Source organism: Copidosoma floridanum, unplaced genomic scaffold (assembly GCF_036245765.1).
Source record: "Copidosoma floridanum isolate Cflo_tuat_1 unplaced genomic scaffold, Cflo_Japanese_pri ptg000030l, whole genome shotgun sequence".
NCBI lineage: Eukaryota > Metazoa > Arthropoda > Insecta > Hymenoptera > Encyrtidae > Copidosoma > Copidosoma floridanum.
Genome location: NW_028321907.1, coordinates 10921143 through 10942892, shown reverse-complemented (window position 1 = coordinate 10942892; position 21750 = coordinate 10921143). Strand labels below are relative to the sequence as shown.

Below are 21750 nucleotides of genomic sequence, written 5' to 3'. Positions count from 1 at the left end.
GATGAAATGGTAGGCGCAGATGCGGGGGAAGAGAGAAAAAAAAAAAAAAAAAAAAAAAAGGAGGAAGAGAGGAGCGGAAAGACCGGAAGATGAGAGCGGTCGCGCGGGGCTTCATTGATATTGCCGCTCGCGGACGCACCGGCGAGAGAGGGATGTTAGGTACACGAGAAACAAGGGGCGTTGGCGATGCGAAAACGAAAACCGAGCCACCATACGAAGTATATAACACTTATTCTACATAGCTCTCGCTCGTATATAGTAAGTATATATTATACGGACGGTCAATGAGAAGATGTGCGCGGGGATATAGGATAGGCCATGTATAGAGAGATAAGTGAAGTGCGTAAGCCGACTGCGAGGTATGTATTTCCTTCGTTTCTGGAACTGTTTGGCTATGCGGTGGACGTTGCGTCCGGTTTTGTCCTTCCTGTCCTCCCCTCCGCCACCGCGCTATGCGCGCATTACTTTTACGGCATCCCCCTCTGTGTGTATACATATTATACACGTACACAACCATTGAAATCCACCACCACGCATCCAAGGTGCGCGACGCGCATTTCGAGTCCTCCTCTCTATATGTATACTCGACAAGTTTTTCGCGGCACTCGCGCAACACGTGCCACGTATGACATTAATCAAGGTGCCGATTGACGTCTGTGGATCGCGAATCGGCGTTTCGTAAGCGCGCGCCCATGCTTACATACCTATACATATATTTCACGCGCCGATTTTGCTTCAATGAGCTTCGTGTATACATAAGGATACATACCGTCGGCACTTGCGACTAATATCTGTGTTTGCGGGTCGTCCTTGTAACGCTTGTATGTTGATTTGTTTTTACCGATTTATTGATCGTACAATGGTCCGGTGATCGTTGGGGTTTGCAAACATAATTTTCAACGAGGGGAAATCAATGATTGTTCGCCACGGTATAGATCGATCGATCGTTGGCCTAAAAATAATTACGGGCTCCGCGTGCTGGGACCTTCTTCGTATTCATGGGTAGGTATATATGTACAGCACGGGTTTTAAATGCGCCAATGCACACATACTTTTATTATATGGTGACGTCAATTGGTTCCTACGACCACGTATCGAGTTTAATTTCTCATCAGGGATTTTTTTTTCCGCGCGCTTTTGGCACGTTTGCTATTTCCATCAACAATAAGTGTATTTGTTCACGAGGGGGACGATAAATTTTGCCAACGCAGTAAAACAGTAGAATATACCGTATACAATCGTTGACAGGCTTAGTTACCATTATTACCTTTACAAATTTATACCAAACAGTATTTTATTATTTAGTTACATTATTTATAAAAATTTGCTTTTGTAATAGGTAATATATAATATGTGATGTATGTGATACAATGTATTCATCTAATCAGGTCATGAATCGCGTGTATAAAGAATTTGATTTTATAACTTTTGTTTGTACGATTAGAACATCATTAAATTATAGTCATCCCTTTCCACAATCACAAATACATTTTACTTTAACTTTAACATTTTATTTATTTATTTTTTAATTTTTAATATTCCTTTTTAAAAATGTCCTTAATTTTAATTTAAGCATGGAAAATCGACGCGCTTTTTTCTCCCCATGCAATTTAATCTTTACGAAAGGACCTAAAGGATAATAATAAATTATAACCATAATCATTATTTCAACCACATAACTATTGACAACCATATAACAAATGACTATGTCCAACAAATGGCACCTACATGTGCAGGAAATTATAGATGATGGAGAAAAAAAGTAATATTACAATCGCCAATTGTTTCACACGGCATTTCGACGAAGCAAAAACGCCAAAAGTCTGAGCGCCGCGAGTATAGGTATATGCCACACACTGGCAATTAGAAATAATTATCATCAAAAAATGCTCTCTCGCCGCGTTGGCGTCTCAACTCACACACACGCGGCGGCTGCAACAATTTCCTCTCTCGGCCGACTTGCGCTACTGTGCCTCTTTTCGACGCATCGTGTGGCGCGAGAGAGAAAATTGCTCACCAAGTGCGAATGACGACGAGGATAATGATGCCCATCGCCCAGGTCAAAACGAGCGAGAAAGCTCGTTACGCGCGCCTTTTTGCTACTTCCTTGAATCTTGAATGAAAACACGCGCGTCTTGCGTGCACGTATACATATACATATTTACTTGGCGCGCTTGATAAAACTTGATTGATGTGAGAAGGATTCTCCTCCTGTTATCAAGATTCTGCTCTTGCGGGGCCTTACAATGTGCACCCACAACATGGATGGAGTGGTTATTTTCGATTTGTACCTGTGCTCGACAATTCTGGATTCAGTGAGAAACTGTTATTGCTCGACAGCATATATAGGTATTCAACGATCCAAAACTCGTGTCAACTGTGAAAAATATATTATTTGTTTCAATTACAGTCCCACAATTTCATCGTAAATTAGTTACAAACTTGCTTACGTGCAACGCTTTACAATTACCACTCCCCAAAAATCCGTGGTTTTCATCACGTACCAGGAGCAACAAGAACTATAGGTATATGGAACTGCCGGTTATTGCTTATTAAACTTTTTCAAGTAAAAAGTGTAAGGATGCGTTTAAAAGGAGTAAGAAACGAAATTTTATATTGTAATTTTTGTTGAGAAAAAAAAAAAAGAATCGGCAACATTTGATTTTTTAATTCAGAGTCAATGTTACTTTTTGCCATTTTTCCATGAGTTCGTCCTGTACAATGTTTATGAATAATCTGATGGATATATACCACGTACGTCTTAGCTCTAGTGGTTTTTGTTCATCATTTTTTATATTTTGTCACGCATTTTCAAGTGGAGTACAAACATTTTGTACGCGTGTAGCATAATGCAAGTTGTACAATTTACACGGCCAGAAAAATGGTACTATTATTCCTTTACCACTCGTTGAACTTGTGCATAAGTATATGCGAATGGCAGTTTGTGCATTTAACAATACTTACTGCGCCAACATGTGCGTACTTGAAAATCATGTGCAATTTTAAAAATAGAAAATATTTCCAGAGAGTCTCTTCGTGTTAACGGTTATTCGTGGATTGAAACGTCGGCCGTTGAGGAATTTTCCACGTGACACTTGACACGCGACACTTTTGCATTTTATGGTTCTTGCTTCTCTCGGGATTTTTTAATTTCATAGTTTGCTTTTATGCTCACGTCTTTGCGGTTATAGTGGGACTTGTAGCACGAAATTTTCTCGATTTGTTAATGTACATATTATGTAGGACAAAGGTTACGCGAGACTAAAGAAAAATAGAAAAGGAAAAAGAAAAATACACAAAAAAAGCCCAACGAGTGATTGGTACTTTTTTTTTGTAAAGTCATGTACATCTTGTTCGACGTTCCAAAAAATACACCTTTTACGTGTTGTGCCATTCTCGTACATTTTTTTCCGTTATTGAATATTCATTAATTTTGTCTCGGCAAACACTCGTCTTTGTCGCTTTATTACGCGTTACGTATTCCAGTTACGTACGAATTATACAACAAAAGTTTTATCAATGTGCAACAAACAATGTAGCCAATCAACATTTTTGCTTTACCAGCCCACTTAAATTTTGTGGTAATGGACGGTATAGTTATTTTGCTCCACAACTTCCAAGTGAGGTATTGAAAATACCTACTAATCGTCCGATTTATCTTCATACATCATCAATTTTAAGCTCTACATAAACGTAAAAAAAAAAAAAAAAAAATCGTCCAACTTTCCACACTTCCGGACCTTCATCAAATATCACTTGGTGAGAAAAGAGAAAAGCTCGAATTATAGGTTTGAATCTCGCACTAAAGTACCCATGTATGTTATACATTCAAATTAAAAGCATCGCGAATAGCGTGACTCGGCGTATCTTAATTGTTCCTAATGACATGCTCGCTGAACCATGAAGGTGTACTATGGTCGAGAAAAGTGTGCAAGAGTACATAAATGAAACAGCAGGTGATAGGCGCGCGAGCTCTTTCTGGAAGCTTGAGTTTCTCTCATTCTTGACATTTGCAAAAGGGGGCCACGCGCCCGACACTTCCTGACGCTGATACAACGCTGGTGTATATATATACAACCGCTGCAGATTACCCGATGGAAAAACGAGAGACTCACAGCTCTGTGGCACTCGATTATTGTGAATATGGTATCGATTTCTCATTAAAAATAACGCCAACATGCTTTGGCCCACGACTGAAGATTGGGGCGGAACGGGATTTCAATGAGGTATTGCGCCACCGTTCTTAGACTCTTGAAACAATTTTTTTTTTTTTTTTTTTTTTTTTTTTTTTCACGACTCATTGATCAACAAAAGATTTTCTAGATATTAATAGTACGATGTATGTGCTTTTCAAGAATAATGTTTGAAACATAATATTTAACACAAACTTTTTTTGTCTTACTGTCGCTAAAAAAAAATTTTTTTCCTAACAACTGCATTCATAGTAAAGAAAAAAAAAATCTCCTACAAATACTTATTTTTTAATTTTATTTATTAATTTTTTTAAATTATATCATTAAGTACGTAAAGTAATCACGCCCTTATCCGATCGCAAGTGCAGCTCGTTAAAATAACCCACCCATTGAAAACATATTTCGGCTTTTAAAAAGTTGCAAAAAACAAATGTGGTCCGGCACGGTACCCTTTCCAAGTAATTGATGTGAATGGTGGCAATCGATTTTTATCAAGTCGCACGTATGAACGAACTTTTGATGATCCAGTGACGATGCAAGAATCGGTATACACGTGAGTGAGAAGCAGAATGATCGAACGATGTAAGGGAGACGGAGAATAGGAAATGATAAATAATCTAGGATGCGAGCCTGGAGAAATTTTTTTAACCCCGTTACGAGAGTAATATCGGTCTGAAAAGCTGACGTTAAGGGGTTAATCACGACGGTTGTACGAACGTTTGATTTTGCTTCACTTGTGTGGTACTTTTTTTTTTTTTTTTTTTTTTTGTCAGTGAAATTTCCTCGGGAAATAAATGTGTTTTTTATACGACTGTCTTGTAATTATTGTTTGCGTTACTCTTAGGAAATAATGTATTTTTCATCAAAATTAAAAAATTTATACTTATTCAATATTCGTAATCGTGTCGAATTTTATTATTTTTCCATTAGATTTACTCGAATTGGCATGTCTAATTTATTATTATTATTTTTGAAATTATTTAGGAACCTGATATTGGTATTTAGTAAAAACTTCTTTAAGTTTTTTTGCTCCATCTATTAATTAAATTTATTATAATGGACAATTTAAACTTCAAATGATAACACTTTTTTTTTATCAGAGATGATTTTAAAAATAATTTAAATTTTTTCCAATAATAAAGTTCACTATGATTTAGTAAAATTATTGTAACGTGATTTATAACTTCAACAGATTATTTTCCTTCATTCGTGTTATTTATATGGATTTCATAGCTTTTAATCTAAATACTCTTTTTTTCTTTCAATATCGGCACGAAAAGAAAACGCAACTGCCATCTCATGGCTCAGCTGAGAACTTTAAGGTTTTTTTAAGTTTAAATCACACCTCACGCTGAATTTTTATTTATTATCTCCAACAAAATCACATTACGTGCTAAATTACAGTCTGAATGTAAATTATTTACATTATTTATGTTATGTTCAATTTTGTACACTTTCAAGCAAAACAGTTTGAGATATCGTTGTACCTAAATAAATAAGTGTCAATCCATACCGATACTACCCATCGGAAAATAAAAATAAAATTTTCTTAAAATTATTAAAAACTATGTGAATAATAATACAACTACAATACGTACTTTAATCCCAAAGTACTTTCTATTTCTATAAAATTGAAAAAAAAAAAAAAAAAAAAAAAAACAACAGCAATGAACAAATAACCCGTTCTTAGCAAATTTCCCCTTCGTTAAATGGACCGATCACAAATTCGGTAGCAACACCTATATTTATACCGTACATCAATCAAGCAGGTAAGTAAGAACAATCAATTCTCGATCGCGGTCGATAACAAGTAGTTATACATATGTACACGTACTTAAATTCTTTTTCTCTTTTTTTTCTTTATACTCACCCGCCGTCGAGCATTTGGGTACACCCCGCGGCTACAGGCCGCAATGTAACAGCCACTATACCGTTAATCGTGAAATATCCATAAGCAACTATTTCTCCTCTCCATCAGCTCCTTCTCTGCTCCACCTGTTGTTGTTGTCGGTAGTCTCGCTTCTCCCTTCGTCGAATAAAAAGCTGTGTACAAATATACAAGCGCTCGAGAGAAAAGAAAAGGGGAAAAAAAAAAAAAAAAAAAAAAAAAAATTGGAGAAGGAGAAGAGGCAGTGTGTACCATATACTCCTGTTGTAGCGGAGAGCGTGCAATGCTGTATGCTTATCCTCCTGTTGTTGCTGCCGATGATGGTCGATCGGATCAGTTGGCGCGTGGAGCTCGCACTATCGAGTGTGTATTATATCTAGTGCAGCAATTCTCGTGATATTGTTACCGATTTTTTTTGTTTGAAGTCTTGAAAATTCGATTTGACTGCCGATACTGACTGCATAGTTGTACAGGGTTGTTTTTGAGTTTTTTATTGAGAAAGAAAAATTAAATTATCGACAATTACAAGAAAAATGGAGTGCAAAAGAGTTGCGCTGTTTGTGCTTTCAATTTGTTTGAGCGTAAGTTTTTTTTTTCAACATAATCATTTTTATATCAAGCACATTTTAGCCGTAGGTATTTTGCGATAAAAGTAAGAAGTAGGCGTGAAACTATAAATGAAACCGATTAGTTGATAAAACAAAATTAACCCATTGATATTTAATACATACATTTTTCGACATATTACTTTGATGAAACGTATTTCACTTCTTATCCTTTCGATGCAAGAATTGCCTTAAATCTATTGTTATTTTATGGAAATTTTGAAACACGAGGTATAAAAAATTATTTTTTAATCTGTATGTAAATTAATATAAAAAAATTTACTATCCATTAATATTAATACAAGTATTAACATTATATAAATAAAGTTTTTTCACCAATTTTTGAGAAAGTTAAAAAAATATAAATACATGTATGGATTTTAAACTGTGGTGCTAAGATGAATTTATAGTTGCGGTGGTAAATGCATTTAACGTAAAATTATTATCATAAAATACAGGGAAAGAGGTTTACTTCATCGCAGGAAAACCTTCGTCTTACATTTTCGTAATGACTAAATTGCACTAATGATGGTGCTCGGTGCTTTTTCTTATGATGTACTTACAAGCGTTAATAACATAATGGATTGGAAATTTCTCACGTTGATCTACATCAATACGTTTTCAGAAGAATTTAATATTCCGATGAGAACATTTTTTTAAACCAGGTCATCGCGCACAGTAAATCTGTAGTCAAATAAAAGTTTTCCAATGATCGTTTATCACCACTTCAAACGCATGTGTAAATTATACTATAAAAACGCCAAAACAAAAGGGCTGAAATATTAGTATATCTATTTTAAAAAGCTGTACCTCTGTACTAACTCTATTTCCATTTTATATATAAAATACCTCACTTGACTACTCAGTTTTGTTAATATTACCAAAATATACAATGCACTCCAATTATCGTTATCATATTTTTAACATTTAAACCTTTAAGAAAATTCTCGTGACAAAATCACCATCTATTTATGGTATTCCCAACATATACTTAACCGGTTATAAATTATGAATTCCATGATTTTTTTTTTTTTGGAAAAAACCATAATCTTAAAAAAGAATCACATTTGTTTTTCGAATTATTAGATGCTGTGCCTAACGAGCGGTCAAACGAATCTGGACGACTCGAGGAGGCAACTGCAGGCCCAGTCCGAAACGTCGACCATCAATTTCGTCCGACTGTTCGTGATGAGGCTGATATTCGGCTTAGCCTCGGCGATGGGCTTAGGGGAGAACTTGTCCAACTTTTTGGGCGGCATTTTCGTCCCGCCGGGCGTGGATTACGAGGACGACTACGACCTCCTTCCGGACTTTTACTAATCAGATTGGAAAAAAACATATAGAGTAAACTATCGTTACCAAATATTATACATTCGCTGTAGGCAACTCGGAGATTTATCGGAATTTTTCCGCCATTATGATTCATGTCCGTGTGTCACCATATATTACCATGTCGTATTCCAACTTTGATGTACACGACTTGCGATTAATGGCCTGTACATGGAAAATACATGTAAATAGTCGTTCCGGCTACGTTTTTAATTTTAAAAATGATTTAGTGGTACTTCAAACTGAACCTGTATCGATTGGCAGAAAATAAATAAATGTATGTTTATCTACAGGATAATATTAGTAGTCGCTCTTTTGGCAAAGTAACCGATGATTTAAAGGTGTAAGTTAAAAGAGTATCAACAAAATCAATGGTATTGGTTCTGGTATGATAATTCATTAACTAAGCTTTTTTTTACAATTACTTTTAGTTAAAACAAATTTATCCTAGTTTTTTTTACGTTTTACAATTTAATGTGTATCGATTTGTTAGCTTATTTATTTATTAACGAATAATTTTATTAAAAATTAAAGAAAAATGGCCTGTTTAAATAATTTTACTCACTTAATAATTTATTTATGTATTTACTAAAATAGCACTCGTGCAATTTATGTAATTCGTAAATACCCCCACGAAAAAAAAAAAAAAATGTTTTAGGTGACAAATATTTGTTGAAAATCGGTTTGTAAATAAAATCAGTGGTTATTTCGTAATCCATTCGTCGTTGAAAAAAAAAATAATAATAATAATAAAATAAAGCCTACGAAAAGAGAGAAAAGAAGAACCTGTAAATATTAGTTTTGTATACCATATACCATAACACTTTAGTGGTAATAATAAAAGCAGTTATAAATAAAAAAATATGTGTCAAACTCATTGATACCCGCACACACGCAACATTTACAGTTGACCTGCCGAATAACATTCCTAACCGTCTCAGCGGGAAGCAGCGGAGGCTCATTATAATTATAGTCTGTCACCAAAAACGCCTACCTGTATGTGCACACACGATACCCGTAAGCTCATCGCGGGATGGAAAATTAAATCGGTGGGCATCGAAGAAGAAAAAAAAAAAAGAAAAAAAAAGGAGTCCGGCCGGCCCACTACACAGTATTGTGCCGTTACATTCTTTTTCGATGGCCAGACATAGTCTCACTTACAACTTTGACATTGGCCCTGCGTCGTTTCTTTGGTCGAATAAATTTGCGCGTCAAGTAATTCGTATGCGCCTGGCTGGTGAAATTGACGTTTCCGAGGTTAAAGGGAATATAGGTATAAAATATGTAGGTACACATCAGTGCCTACATATATATATATATGTATATGAATGGATGGGAATCTTTTTTGAAAGAGCAGCGCGCGCGTGTATCGTAACGGTACAAAGTGCGACACACGTGCTTGCGCTAATTGCATATGCACACGCCGTACAACAATGCGCCCAATGAGGCTGTGGCATATTACTAGATATATATATACTTAGAGGTTTACTGCATAGCGAAATACGTTTGACGACACTTTCACGCGTGACTTGTTATTATTTTTTTCTTTCTTTTTTTCTTTTTGCGAGGCTTGCGCGCGTTACGAGGCTAATTAGAGTGCCTTTGACGCTCTCTCGGTGCGCTGAAGGATATTTTTTTTTTTTTTTTTTTCATGCCAACTGTTATTGCGCTTTTCACGGGCGAGCCGAGTTTTCTTTTTAATGTTTGGTAATTTTTTTTTTCTTTTTCTCTTTTTTCAACGCCATTTATAAGTACCGTGTGTGTTTACGTGACTGTAGTGATTGGTAACTAAAAAAAAAAAAAAAAAATTTAAGCCTTGTAATTTCTCATTGATGAATGAAAAAGAAAAAATAATAATAAATCAATTGCTATTCTAGTGACATTTATATGGTTTTACAATTTAGGATGACGTACAATAGGTCATTTTTTTTTGTTTTTTGACTGAAAGTAGTACTTTTGCTGTGGTTAATGTAGTGTGTAGTGCGTAATCAGTTGAATCTCAGGACTCCTTCAAAAAAATTTTCGATAAACGGGAGTTTATTTTGTTTCCTTAATAAATGATTTCCGTAATTGTTTAAGACAATTTTTTTTTAATTTTTGTATTGTGCCCAACTCATAGAATTTAAAAAGACAATCTAGAAAACATTTCTGTCGGATATTACGAAAATAAACATTATTAGTTTGTTACAATATATTTAACGTTATGTTATTTTATCCAGAGCAATTTGATTTCTAAAAAAAATGTTGACTGAAACCGTATAATATTATGTATATTTTTAAGTTATGAATTATTCAAAGAATAAATCTGCAGTTTGCAATGCTTATTATGAATTCGGAACGTAAAGAACGAGTGCACTGTCATGAATTAGTTTATTCTACAAGCGTACGTATGATAGATACAGTACAAAAAAAAAAAAAAAAAAATATATACATAAAAATCAGTTGGAAGAGTTTAAGAAGTCTTCCACACACTAAACTGTTAGTAATTTTTTTGATTTCTATATCACGTATACCAAGTTTTTCAATCTATTTACGCACGTATATGAAATGAATAGATGAATACTTCATTAAATTCATGTTTTCCGTTGATAAGTAGGTCAGCCACACTGGCCCAATGAATAAAATTAACGACGAGCGTTATTTGGAACAGACAGGCATTCGATTGATTGACGTGGAATAAAAATCGGTTGAAATATAATTTACTAATAAAATACGAAATTCTTTAATGTCAGATACTTAGACAAAAAATATACACTCACATTGTCATAAATAAGTTTTTAAATAAATTGTAAATCTATTAATAAACATTAAAATTGCACCAAAAAAACAATTTGATAAAAAATAAATAAATACCGTCTTGGAGACGTAAAAAAGTATGAATTTTAAGTAAACACACAAGTTTTCAACTCAATCGGAATCGTCACCATAGTCGGACTCATCGTCGTCCTCCTCTCCGTTGTAGTGCATATTGCATCCGATTTTTTTTCTAATCAGATCCCCCCATAGCACCTCGCTGTGGCAAAGTGGACACGACCCCTCGACCGGCAAAATCATACCGGTCCCACCTGTGAAAGACTCGGCCAAGCAAACGAGATGCGAAACTAGCCGGCAACTCAACTTTATACAAGTGATTCGATCGCCCTTATCAACCCACGTCGAGCAAATCGAACAGACCGACTCCTCCGCATCGTTATCGATTTCATTTTCTTTTCCACGGTTTTTCGCTGTCTCCGACTTGTCTGTCTTATTTGAGGCGCCTTCGGGCTTTTTCGACACGACCTTCCCGTAAACGATGGGCATGTGCAAGGGCGGACTGACCTGGGTCGAGTGGGACTGGCCAAAGTCGTCGTCCACCCAACGCAAGGTGAGCGGTAGTCGAGACCACGGGCCAACTTTGAGCATCTCCGAGAGCACGAAGAGATTGTAGTCGATGGTTTTCTGTCGAGTCTTTTTCTTCGGCACGTGCTTCAAACGACGGCTCAGCTCCGGGTGCTGCCAGGCCCACTCGAACTGAAATTGTTGTTGCACGTTTTTCGGCTTTTTTTCCCAACAAGGTACATTTCACTTTCTACAGGCTGCGTTCTTTTCGCGACTTACCCGCAAGGCTGCAGTTGAGTTGGGAAACCCGTGAACTGTTAGTACCATCACCCTGAAATTCATTAGACAAAGTTTACGAATGACGTTTTTTCCTACCCTTTTCAAATATTTTAATTACGTTCTAGTATCCGTGGATATAAGTTTTTTTTTTCCAATTAAATCTGCAGGTGTCATTTAAAATTTCGCGCCTGTCAAGCTCGATTCATTTGGACCGTTCTGCGTTCCGTTGTGGAGATTTTTTTCAAGTGTGTTTTGGTGTCAGATATCACGTGACCTACGCTCTTTTTATCTTAATTTGACAAGTGGATTTAAAAACAAGTAATCATCAAGTATACTTAAATAACTATCGTGTAACACTTGCACTGTGAAAAGGGAATTCGGGCGTATTGACGATAAATAAGACTTCGGTAGTGAATCGATTATAAATAAAGTAGCAAATCACCGTTGAAAAATAGCAAAAATCGTGTAAATATGCTCGTACACAGATAATAAATAATCGTAAGATATAACACAAACTCTGAGTTTAAACAATTTTTTTAAATCAAGAAAATTTTTCATAATATTTTTACAAACAGTAAAAAAAAAAAACCTTTTATTAAAAAAAAAGAAAAAAAAAAAAACAAGGTTATGTTCACCATGGTCCGCGATTGCTGGTTCTCCAAGCTCCGCCAAATTCCTTTCCTGCATTGTGTTGTTTTATTCTTCTACTAGGATTAACCGTGTACCCGATGTACGTTCTACCTCTGTACTTTGGGTTTTTACAATAAAGTAAATAAACTCCGTAGAAATGTTCTACCACTTGCGGCTCACACGACATAACTTGGGAAACTGTAAACAAAACAAAAACCTTTCAAAACGGCCAAATTCCAGATTCCATCGGGTTCCTTGGATTCAACTGACGTTTGACAGATTGATCAAATATTTTCAATATCACCCGCGAAGTTTTTACAAGTGTAGGTATGTATATATTTCTTAAGATGCAAATATTTATTTGACTTGATCGTAACACGTGAATTTAACATTAATTAGTTTGAACTTAGGTAGGAGATAAAAAGATTTTACAACGCACTAGAATATAATATACATCCTCCACAATATATTGAATAATCGTACTTACAAATGAATAAAACATGAGAGATACAATTCAGCAACAATTTTTATATTTTCAGAGTATCCTCGTAAATAACGGATTATTTTTAAAACTACCTGTCACATATAATTTTGTATTTTACATAATCATCTAATATATTTAATTATTTGACTACTGTTATATTTTTAATCAACAACATTTTTATATGACCCTCCAACAAGACACTTTTACAGCATAAATAATTTCTCGATACACATTACATATGAACAGTATTAATGACTCACATATCGACGTTTGATATATTACACATATGATTGAAAATATATAGATCATTGGTAAGACTTAAAAAACTTAAAAAACGATTTATGCAACAATGGAACGATGATGTTGCATCAGGCGGCACCACTTTTCGGCATCGATGATTTCTTGAGTTTGCAAATTTACATGATTGAGCTTGGAAAAAAAAAAAAAAAAAAAAAAAAAAAAAAAAAAAAAAAACAGAATCGAAGCATAAGAAATCAAACAATAATCATTCTTACAGGGAGATTTTTCTTTATTGTAACAGAAAAACAAAAATATAATAGTAATATAAATAATTACAACAATCGGAAAACTTAACAGTTTTCACTGGTAAAATTAACTTTCGATGATACGAACAACACAATAAAATCCATGAAACAATTTTTATACATGCTGCATTGGCCTGATGTACCAACATTCCTTGTTTTCTGTGTCATTCGCTTGAACGTGTATATACGGAAAAAATATCTTCACTTTTCCACGCATGCCACCCAAAACATAAATGTCGCGCGCGCGTGATTTCAGTTCATGTCCGACATTGTCATCGTGTTTTTTTATTCTTGACTTGTTTGGTAACGATAGTAATATTTTATTTTATTTTTTCTCAGGTAGATATTTGTCTTATATTCTGCGTGCTTTTTGTTTTCATATTTTTTTTAACAATTTAATAAGCATGATTTGCGACGAAGAGGGCAGCATCGCCGGCCGCTCCGGCAACACCACCGGCGTACTTTCCAAGAGCTGCTTCGCTGTTTGCCTGTAAAATTCAAGAATTTCAATTTACAAATAAAGTCTCGCGATGGTTACCGAGACGTGTTTGAAGAATTAAAGAAAACATTGCAGTAACTCAAGTAGGTTATACAGATAATGTATTACAATCAAGCACAATACAAGTAAGATGTATATTTATATAAATACAAAAAGATGTTGGATCGTCAAGCAGAGATTTTTCATTTTTTCATCGTATCATGTACTCGTGAAATTTAGGCCAAATCTTATGTTTTTTAAGTTCATACAAAAAGCTCTATTAAAAAGCTTTATCATCGCACTGCATGAAATTATCTCGTGTAACGCAAAATCTCTGCTTTCCAGGTATCTCGTGCTTACCTTGTGAAGAAAAACAAAATGACTTGTGACAAGAGGTGTATTTGATTTTTGGGTGTGTTTTTAGTATGCGTGTGATTTAACGTGGAGCGAGGTTTTGCCCGCCAAGCTGGATATGCTGCCGGCCACGTACTTGCCTTGGCAGGCTGCGCCGTTGGCCTGTGTGAAGACGAGCAAAACAAAAAAAAAAAAAAAAAAACAATCGCATGCAACTAAACTACTAAAAATATTACAGGGAGGCATAGTACTTGAGATTAAAAAATTTTTTTGACGATTCAAAGACACGAGTGGTTAATAATTTTCAAGTGCTAAGCGACAGGGAGTAATAAACTTGGGAAATAAGACTGAAAACTACTGAAAATAACTATAATTTACTACGAGCTTTTTTTTACCTCCAAACAGCGGTACAGGAACAATAAAAGCTATTGAATCGAAGCGTACTAATAATATTCAACTCCAAAAGGTACGAATAAAAAAAAAAAAAAATGCTCAATAAATATTAAACACTACAATCGGCACTTGCAACGTAGGTGCGTGCGTTAATAAACAAAGTTAGCAACTATTGACGTGAAACATCTATATACCGCTTGTTACTGGGGTGCTCGTTATTTCCTGATGATATACACATAAAACAACGGGCACCCCGCTGAATCATGACAAAGCAAACCGAATCTACAAATGGTTCAAGTTACAGGTCAACCATAAAAGTTAAACACGGCAGGTCTATATATACTGACAAGGGCGAGTGCGCCCCGTAATACCTTGGCTCGCTTGATGAGCTCATCTTGCCCCTTGGCCACCTGGTCCTTCTTGCCGCCCCAAGCTTGCAACACGGACGCCTGAAGGGCGCGGCCGTAGCTGAAGGTAAGGGCCCAGGGCTTCTTGAGCGGGCACTTGTTGATGGCATCGAGATTGATGGAAGCCTCCTCCTCGGACTGGCCACCGCTGAGGAAGGTGATGCCGGGCACCGCCGGGGGCACGGTGCGCGACAGCGCGGTCACCGTCGCGAAGGCGATCTCCTCGGGCTTGGCCTTGTTCGGGCAGCTCTGGCCCGGGGTCACCATGTTCGGCTTGAGGAGGGTGCCCTCGAGGTAGACGTGGTGATCGGCCAGTGCCTATATTACACCCGCAAAAGGACGGATGTTTATCATACAAGCTATATTATATGTATATGATGTCCTTATTTGAATCATAGCTAGGTGGGGGTGGCCTATACCTTGTAAACGGCGGCGAGCACCTCCTCGGTGACCTGCTGGCACCTGGCGAGGTCGTGGTCGCCGTCGGGCAGGATCTCGGGCTCGACGATCGGCACTATCCTCGCGCTCTGGCAGATCGAGGCGTAGCGGGCGAGCACGTTGGCGTTCTCGAGGATGGCGAGCTTCGAGGGACAGTCCTTTTTGATCTTGAGGACGCAGCGCCACTTGGCAAAGTGGCAGCCGTCCTTCTTGTACTGGACGCAGCGGGCCTGGAGATCATCGAGGCCTTGGGTCGTGCACTCGTCGTCGGTGCCGAACAGCGGGACGACACCCTTGTCCACCTTGATCCCGGGGATGATGTTGCGCTCCTTGAGCAGGTCGACGAAGGGCGTGCCATCGTCTGCCTTCTGGTAGAGAGTCTCGTGGAAGAGGATCACGCCGGATATGTGCTGGCTTATCACGTCCTTGGAGTAGAAGAATATATATATATATTTTTTTTTTCAATGGTACAAGCCAAAATTGTGCGGTGCGAAAATGTATTTATATCTTTTGTACCTTGTTCGTTGTGAAGAGGAGCTGCCTGTATGCTTTGCGGTTGTCCTCGTTGTTCTCGGTGTTGATCTGCTGGAGGCGCTTGCCGATCGTCGCGGTTGACTCGTCGGCGGCGAGGATACCCTTACCGGCAGCTACGATCCGCCGAGCGATGTCGGCGAGCTCCTGCTTCAGCTCGGGGTCGGCCTTCAGGTAGGTTTCGGAGGGCATTTTCTGGAAATAGTGGGTATATTGTTTAGGTCATTAGGTATAAGTTATTAAGTGTAGTTTATACAATTTAATTGAATTTCTTTTTTTTTTGCGTTTGTACACCAATGTCTATAGTGGTATTGCAGTACTAAGATATGGTAGCTCTGGATGTCACCCTAAATGTAAGCTTATACAAATCTTGTTCTTTAGTTTTCGAGTGAATAATCTTTATGAAATCAAACATTTATCATTTGTAACTTAAAAGTAATACGTAAGTGTTGCAAAAAAAAAAGTATAATAAAAGACCTTTTTTTTAATAATAAATTAATTATTTCAAAATTTTTCTATTCTATTAACTTGTGTTTTTAATTTTTGGTAAATATTTTAACTGAAGTATTCGATGTTTTGATATTTATAAAGTATGAACAACAGTCGATGACCTTTCACGTGGTAAAATTAAATTTGCTTAAAGTTTCAATTTATTAGTAGATTTTTACTTAAAAAATAAAATTTCTAAAGGGCTTTTTAAATTTCATCTCGTTGCTTTTGCGGCATCCCATTTTTCGTTCCGTATTACGCAATAACGATATAAGAGTTACAGATAACAAACTGAATATACTCAGAATGTTTTTTACGTTGTGTATATGCTTTCATTCCACTAAATAACATCTTCTGATCATTATACACGCAGATGAGTATTGTTTTAATTTCTTTTCGTATAAAACCGATTCTCAAAAACTCGTTATGTTAGCTGTAGATGTGTTTCAATACATGTGAATGAAGTTTTTAGGACAAAAAAAAAAAAAAAAAAAAAAACTATAAAAAAAATATGAAAAACTCAATCGAAGAAAGGCAAAAACCCTCTCTATTGATTTATGTAAGTATTAGTTTGTCTTTAAGAATAGAGTGAAAAACATCATAAAAAATAATGTATCGAAACGAAATCAACTTTGTATCAATTTAAACGAAAAAGTGTAGCATAATATACATGTTATAAATTACAGCTAAAATACTATGTTTTTTTGAATTGTTACGCTACAATGAAAATACTGATAATTTTTTTTTCCGTATTGTGACGCATAAAATAATGAATAAGCATTTGAAATGAAAGTTCAATACATATTCCCAAAGCTACAGCATCTTCACACACGTTTCAAGTCAGAATTGTCCTCCACGTACACGCCCAAGGTCACCCAGCACAAACAATTTCACTTTCGCCCCTCGTCACTTGCCCAGCTGTTATACCTTATACTCATACGAGTATACTATACGGAAAATGGATCGATTAGATGGGACGCTTGCGCGCTACGTTTCTCTCTCGTCTCGCGTTGTTAAGTACTTATCATCGTGCTTAGAAATACATACATCCTTATTTTTTTATTTTTTTTATTTTACATGGTCGTAGGTACAGGTTATCGACCTCTTTTCATTTACGTAATCTTTTTTGTGACGTCGAAAACAAACAGGAGTACTTACGACTTCATATTATAAAGAGAGAAAAACTTGATATTTTTTTTCTTTGATGCCTCGTGACATTTACAAGGAATAATATAATATATATAACATCACCTACTATTTGGGTGATATAATCATTATGAATTAAAAGTGCAACTTCAATGAATGAACATCAGCTTGATGCAAAAATAATCTAAATTTCATCATCCCCGATATAATTATACAATAACAATAATAATATTCATAATCAACTCGAAATATGGCCCGTGAAAATGGTAAACAAGGTATACCTATGAACATTGAAAAGAACGCATGAAATTTAGGGAGGGAGTATAATATATATGAACAGTTTTAACACGTGTCATGTAAGCAATGATCTGCAGTGTGCCACGAAGAAAAAACAACCGCAGCTGCCAATCAATCGCTACTTGACGAAATCATCCTTCGTGCCATGCTCTCGTGGATGACATTTGCTCATCCTACCGCGCGAACGTGCCTATTTTTATACACCGATAGTGAAATTTTATTATTACTGTGTACTTAGATATGTGTATATGTACGTGTAACGTGACAATCTCTTACCAAATTGTTAATTATTTCGATGGTCAAAAAGCTCGGAATAGAGTCAAAAGGGACATGAATATTGATATACTTGTACAAGAAAGAGAAGAAGCGCATTGCAGCGTTTTACCAAATTTTCATTTCACGGCATGATGGTATTTTTTTTTCTCTTTTGGCTATAGGGCCAAAGTCTTTCGAGGATGTGTTTGATTGGTATATTGCTTAATTAAACGTTATTCATGTCAATATTTAAGTTAATGATAAGATCATGCATCAAAAAATAACATGATAATATATACGAAGCGTTTTTTAACAATGCATTAAACGTAGTTGTAAACAAAAAAAAATGTACGTTACTTACATTTCACGCGTTTAAAATTTATTGTGTATAAAAAAAATCGATATCAGCCAGACAAAATAGTAATGAGATAATAACGATGTAAGATCGTAAAATGTGCAGATGAAACAGTTGACTTTAGCATAAAAAATGGATGATTGTAAAACTATATAACCACGGTATGCTAAAGAGAGAGAGAAAAAAAGACGAAAATCGAAGGCAAAAAGAGCATACGCGCAAAGAGAGTATCGATGACGCAAGAGGCTTTGTGTGTACGCGAAGAAAGATAACAAGATGGACTTGGGTGCGAACGCGCAGAAAATGAGGATGTACATAATTTAGAAAGCTCTATAGTTCTCCCAAGAGAGACAGGGGCGATTTTTGGCGTGACTCGATCTCTTTTCCACTGACAGATTTTTTTTTTTTTTTTTTTTTTTTTTTTCATATTTTATGTGTTTTGGGCTGTTTTTCACGCACGATTTGGTTGTAAAAAGCTCTGTAGGTGCGAACAAAAATAAATAATACACAGCGAATTAGCCTTCCCCTCCCACGAGATGTGTATCGAAATGTTGTGTGTTTTTGAACGCGATGGGCCGATGAATACAATGGACCGTGCAAGTTTTGAAGTGTAAAGTGTAAGTGTAAAAACAAGTTTGTTGAATCATTTTTTGATCAAAATTACCTTTCTGTGTGGTTAATATATTGCTTTAACTTTTGATTGCAAACTGGCTCGGCCAAATTTTTGTTTCCTCCCCCAAACAAAAAGCAAAATAAAAACGATATAAACTCCAGCTTTTGCGCACTGGTGGCACACACCTGTACACGTTTTACCCACAATACAAAAGTAATCACGATTCACACGTGCCTTATCCCCACGCGCAATATTAGCACACGAACAAACGATTTGTTCGAACCGTAACGTAAAAATCTCAATTGTCATTGGTGCCCAAAGTCATATTACAATTTTCAGACTATTACGTAACACCATCACGTACCTATACGTATTATAATATAATCGTGAAAGGAAAGTACGCTTTCCACGTCGATTTTTCTCCAGTATTACATCATCCAACGCGAGCGTGCCTATCTTTCTTCAAAAAAAAAAAAAAATAAAAAAAAAAAAAGAAAGCATCACGCATTGCGTCTCTAAAGTGGAGTACAATATCCAAGTACAGCCAAGCGCGCGCACGTATACTGCTCCGAATGTCAGTCAAGGTCAGCCAGCCGAGAGGTGTGACATACACCTATAATCGAACGTGCACGTAACAAACAGTTTGACAATCGTTAAAAGCTCCCTTCGGCAATAAACAATGGGGTGGGAAGGGGAAGGGGGCTATGGATAAGAGACAACGAGTGATAAAGCAACGGTTGCTCGACTTACGTGTTGGTTGGATTATCTGGTGTCCGTCAACGGGGTAAGATGAGTACGAGAGAACGAGGTGCGGCGTGGGATCCAGTCGTGTGACAGGCGAGCGAGCGACTGAGCGCCGTCTGCTATACAAGCTGCCTCTCTCTCCCCGATGATTGCACGCCGGGCGAGCAGAGAGGGGCGAAGAGAAGGAGGAGTCACTGCGCCAATGGCGCGAGCTTTCGGAGCTTGCGCGCACACGCTTTTTTTGCGGCCGATTTTTGAAATCGGTTGCCGATAATGCCGATTTTCTGGAAAATAATCGAAACGATTGGAAAAGAGGAGCCCCGTCGATCGGCGAGTCGGTCCAGGAGATGGAGAGGCTCGACGGGCCTTGAGGTGCCGGCTGTATGAAGCTTGAAGGTCAGCCGAGGGCACCTTCAGCGCCCGCCTTTTTCCTCCTCTTTTCCTCTATCGTGCGTCGCTCCCCTGAATTTTCATCACCCACATTATTGTTGTCGATCATACCTTTTTTTTTTCTTCTCGGTTTATTTGGTTCACTAGAGGATACTTGCCGCGGCGTTCATGGAATAAGAGATGAATGCGATCGGTTCGCTGAATATGCGGGCGTGCAATCGGCGCAGGGTCAAAGTCGAGGGTCTCGTAATTATAGACTTGACTGCCGTTTCACCCATCGATCTAGCGCTATCGACCTCTTCCTCTCTCTCTTTTTTTTTTCATCGCATATACCGTTCTCCTCCTCTTCCCTTTTTTTATTCTTACTCTCTGTAGACTATAGCTTGTTTTCCCTCGCTATTTTTATCCTCTTCCATAGGTGACGATTTTTTCGTGTAATGTTATGGTATTTTTAGTTTTATATATATTGTTAAGAGCTTGGGGATAAAACTGCCTAATGATGTGTGGTTTTTATGTTAAAGCATTCGTTATTTCGGAAATCGAGTTGTTTTGGGTCATAAATTTTAGTTTAAAATGTGTGAAATTTCGGTGCAATGATTTTTTTGCTTTTTCGATTACTTCCTCACCTTTCACTCCAATACAAGTATTTTAAAAATGTGTTTAAAAAAGTTTGAACGGTCAGTTGAACCAAACATTATTTATTGATATCGTTTTTCAAATAGATTGAATAATCAAGTCTTATATTTTACTCTTGGGTCTTGTTCAAAAGGTAAAGCAGACAATTACAAATGGCTTTTTAATAACACAGATTTAGATGATCATGTTATACATCTTAATGTACAAATATACCAAGGTGCAATAAAAGTGTCAACATACAACTAGTACACTCTACTAGGGGTTTTCGCCAAAACAATCGATTAGGTCCATGAGATCATTTTTTTTTTTTTTTTTTTTTGGACCAAATTTTAGTGCCTCAATGTTAACTGTGCGTGAATCAATATTTGTGATAATCTTGTATCAATTATCTTCATTTTACCAAGCTTTTGAACTTGCAACTTGATTACATTTCATTAATGGATTTTCAAACTCTCACCTTTTGTTTATTTAACCTTTTTTTTTTTTTTTTTTACAAAATAATAGATGAACGTAACACATACGTAATGATTAATCCCCATTGTGGTACATCGATAATTTATTCAAGTTTTAAAGACATTAAACATTTAATTGCACGTATGCATCATATTTTGTATTCAATTACAATGTCACAAAATGTTCCTGAAAGTACACTTATCGTTACGATCACGTAATTTTAAATAATGTATGGTTGTACTAAAAAAAAAAAAAAAGAAAAAAACATTTTTAAGTACAAAAATAAATCAACCTAAGTGATAAGTAGACGGCGATATGTGTAGGCCAAGCTTCAACGTGTACAAATGTATACTTAAAGTCAGAGTCGACAGATGATACACACTTACAGAAGAAAGAACAAAAATATGTTTGTTAGTTTTCGGCCAACAGGAATATATATTTTTCGTCGAGTGCGGCAAGACTTCGACGTAAATAATATGATGGTGTAACGAGAGTGCAAC

The 21750-nt window shown here is 36.4% G+C and overlaps 3 protein-coding genes across 4 annotated transcripts; 1 reads left to right on the top strand and 2 right to left on the bottom strand.

Moving 5' to 3' along the window:
- Positions 1-6635: 6635 nt before the first annotated feature.
- Positions 6636-8006, top strand: LOC149373475 (uncharacterized). Its single transcript, XM_089597085.1, has 2 exons — positions 6636-6662; positions 7773-8006. Exon 2 carries the CDS (start codon positions 7773-7775, stop codon positions 8004-8006), a length of 234 nt encoding a protein of 77 aa, XP_089453211.1. The 5' UTR covers positions 6636-6662.
- Positions 8007-10749: 2743 nt separating this feature from the next.
- slx1 (structure-specific endonuclease subunit SLX1) lies at positions 10750-12463 on the bottom strand. Its single transcript, XM_014349377.2, has 3 exons — positions 12248-12463; positions 11613-11664; positions 10750-11525 (listed from the first exon to the last, which is right to left on the bottom strand). Exons 1-3 carry the CDS (start codon positions 12427-12429, stop codon positions 10923-10925), a joined length of 837 nt encoding a protein of 278 aa, XP_014204863.2. The 5' UTR covers positions 12430-12463; the 3' UTR covers positions 10750-10922.
- A 771-nt stretch (positions 12464-13234) lies between these two features.
- Positions 13235-19882, bottom strand: Ald1 (fructose-bisphosphate aldolase). 2 transcript variants are annotated; one of them, XR_001338904.3, is made up of 6 exons: positions 19778-19882; positions 15858-16067; positions 15323-15766; positions 14868-15221; positions 14110-14265; positions 13671-13759 (listed from the first exon to the last, which is right to left on the bottom strand). XR_001338904.3 is itself a non-coding variant. In XM_014349401.3 (5 exons), the coding sequence occupies exons 2-5, from the start codon at positions 16062-16064 to the stop codon at positions 13667-13669; spliced, it is 1098 nt and encodes a 365-aa protein (XP_014204887.2). In that variant the 5' UTR covers positions 16065-16067; positions 19778-19882; the 3' UTR covers positions 13235-13666. The 2 variants fall into 2 exon arrangements, 1 of the variants encoding a protein (XP_014204887.2); XM_014349401.3 differs by lacking the exon at positions 14110-14265 and having other exon boundaries at positions 13235-13759.
- Between the last annotated feature and the right edge of the window lie 1868 nt (positions 19883-21750).

Excerpts from the sequence above, each read along its gene's own strand:
- slx1 (XM_014349377.2), bottom strand. The coding sequence starts at position 12,429 with ATGTCGTGTGAGCCGCAAGTGGTAGAACATTTCTACGGAGTTTATTTA. Across the intron at positions 11,665-12,247 it reads ACCAGCAATCGCGGACCATG|GGTGATGGTACTAACAGTTC; the intron begins GTGAACATAACC and ends AATGAATTTCAG. Across the intron at positions 11,526-11,612 it reads ACTCAACTGCAGCCTTGCGG|TTCGAGTGGGCCTGGCAGCA; the intron begins GTAAGTCGCGAA and ends CAACAATTTCAG.
- Ald1 (XM_014349401.3), bottom strand. The coding sequence starts at position 16,064 with ATGCCCTCCGAAACCTACCTGAAGGCCGACCCCGAGCTGAAGCAGGAG. Across the intron at positions 15,222-15,322 it reads TGCTCGCCGCCGTTTACAAG|GCACTGGCCGATCACCACGT; the intron begins GTATAGGCCACC and ends GGTGTAATATAG. Across the intron at positions 13,760-14,867 it reads AGCTCATCAAGCGAGCCAAG|GCAAACAGCGAAGCAGCTCT; the intron begins GTATTACGGGGC and ends TGAATTTTACAG.
- LOC149373475 (XM_089597085.1), top strand. The coding sequence starts at position 7,773 with ATGCTGTGCCTAACGAGCGGTCAAACGAATCTGGACGACTCGAGGAGG.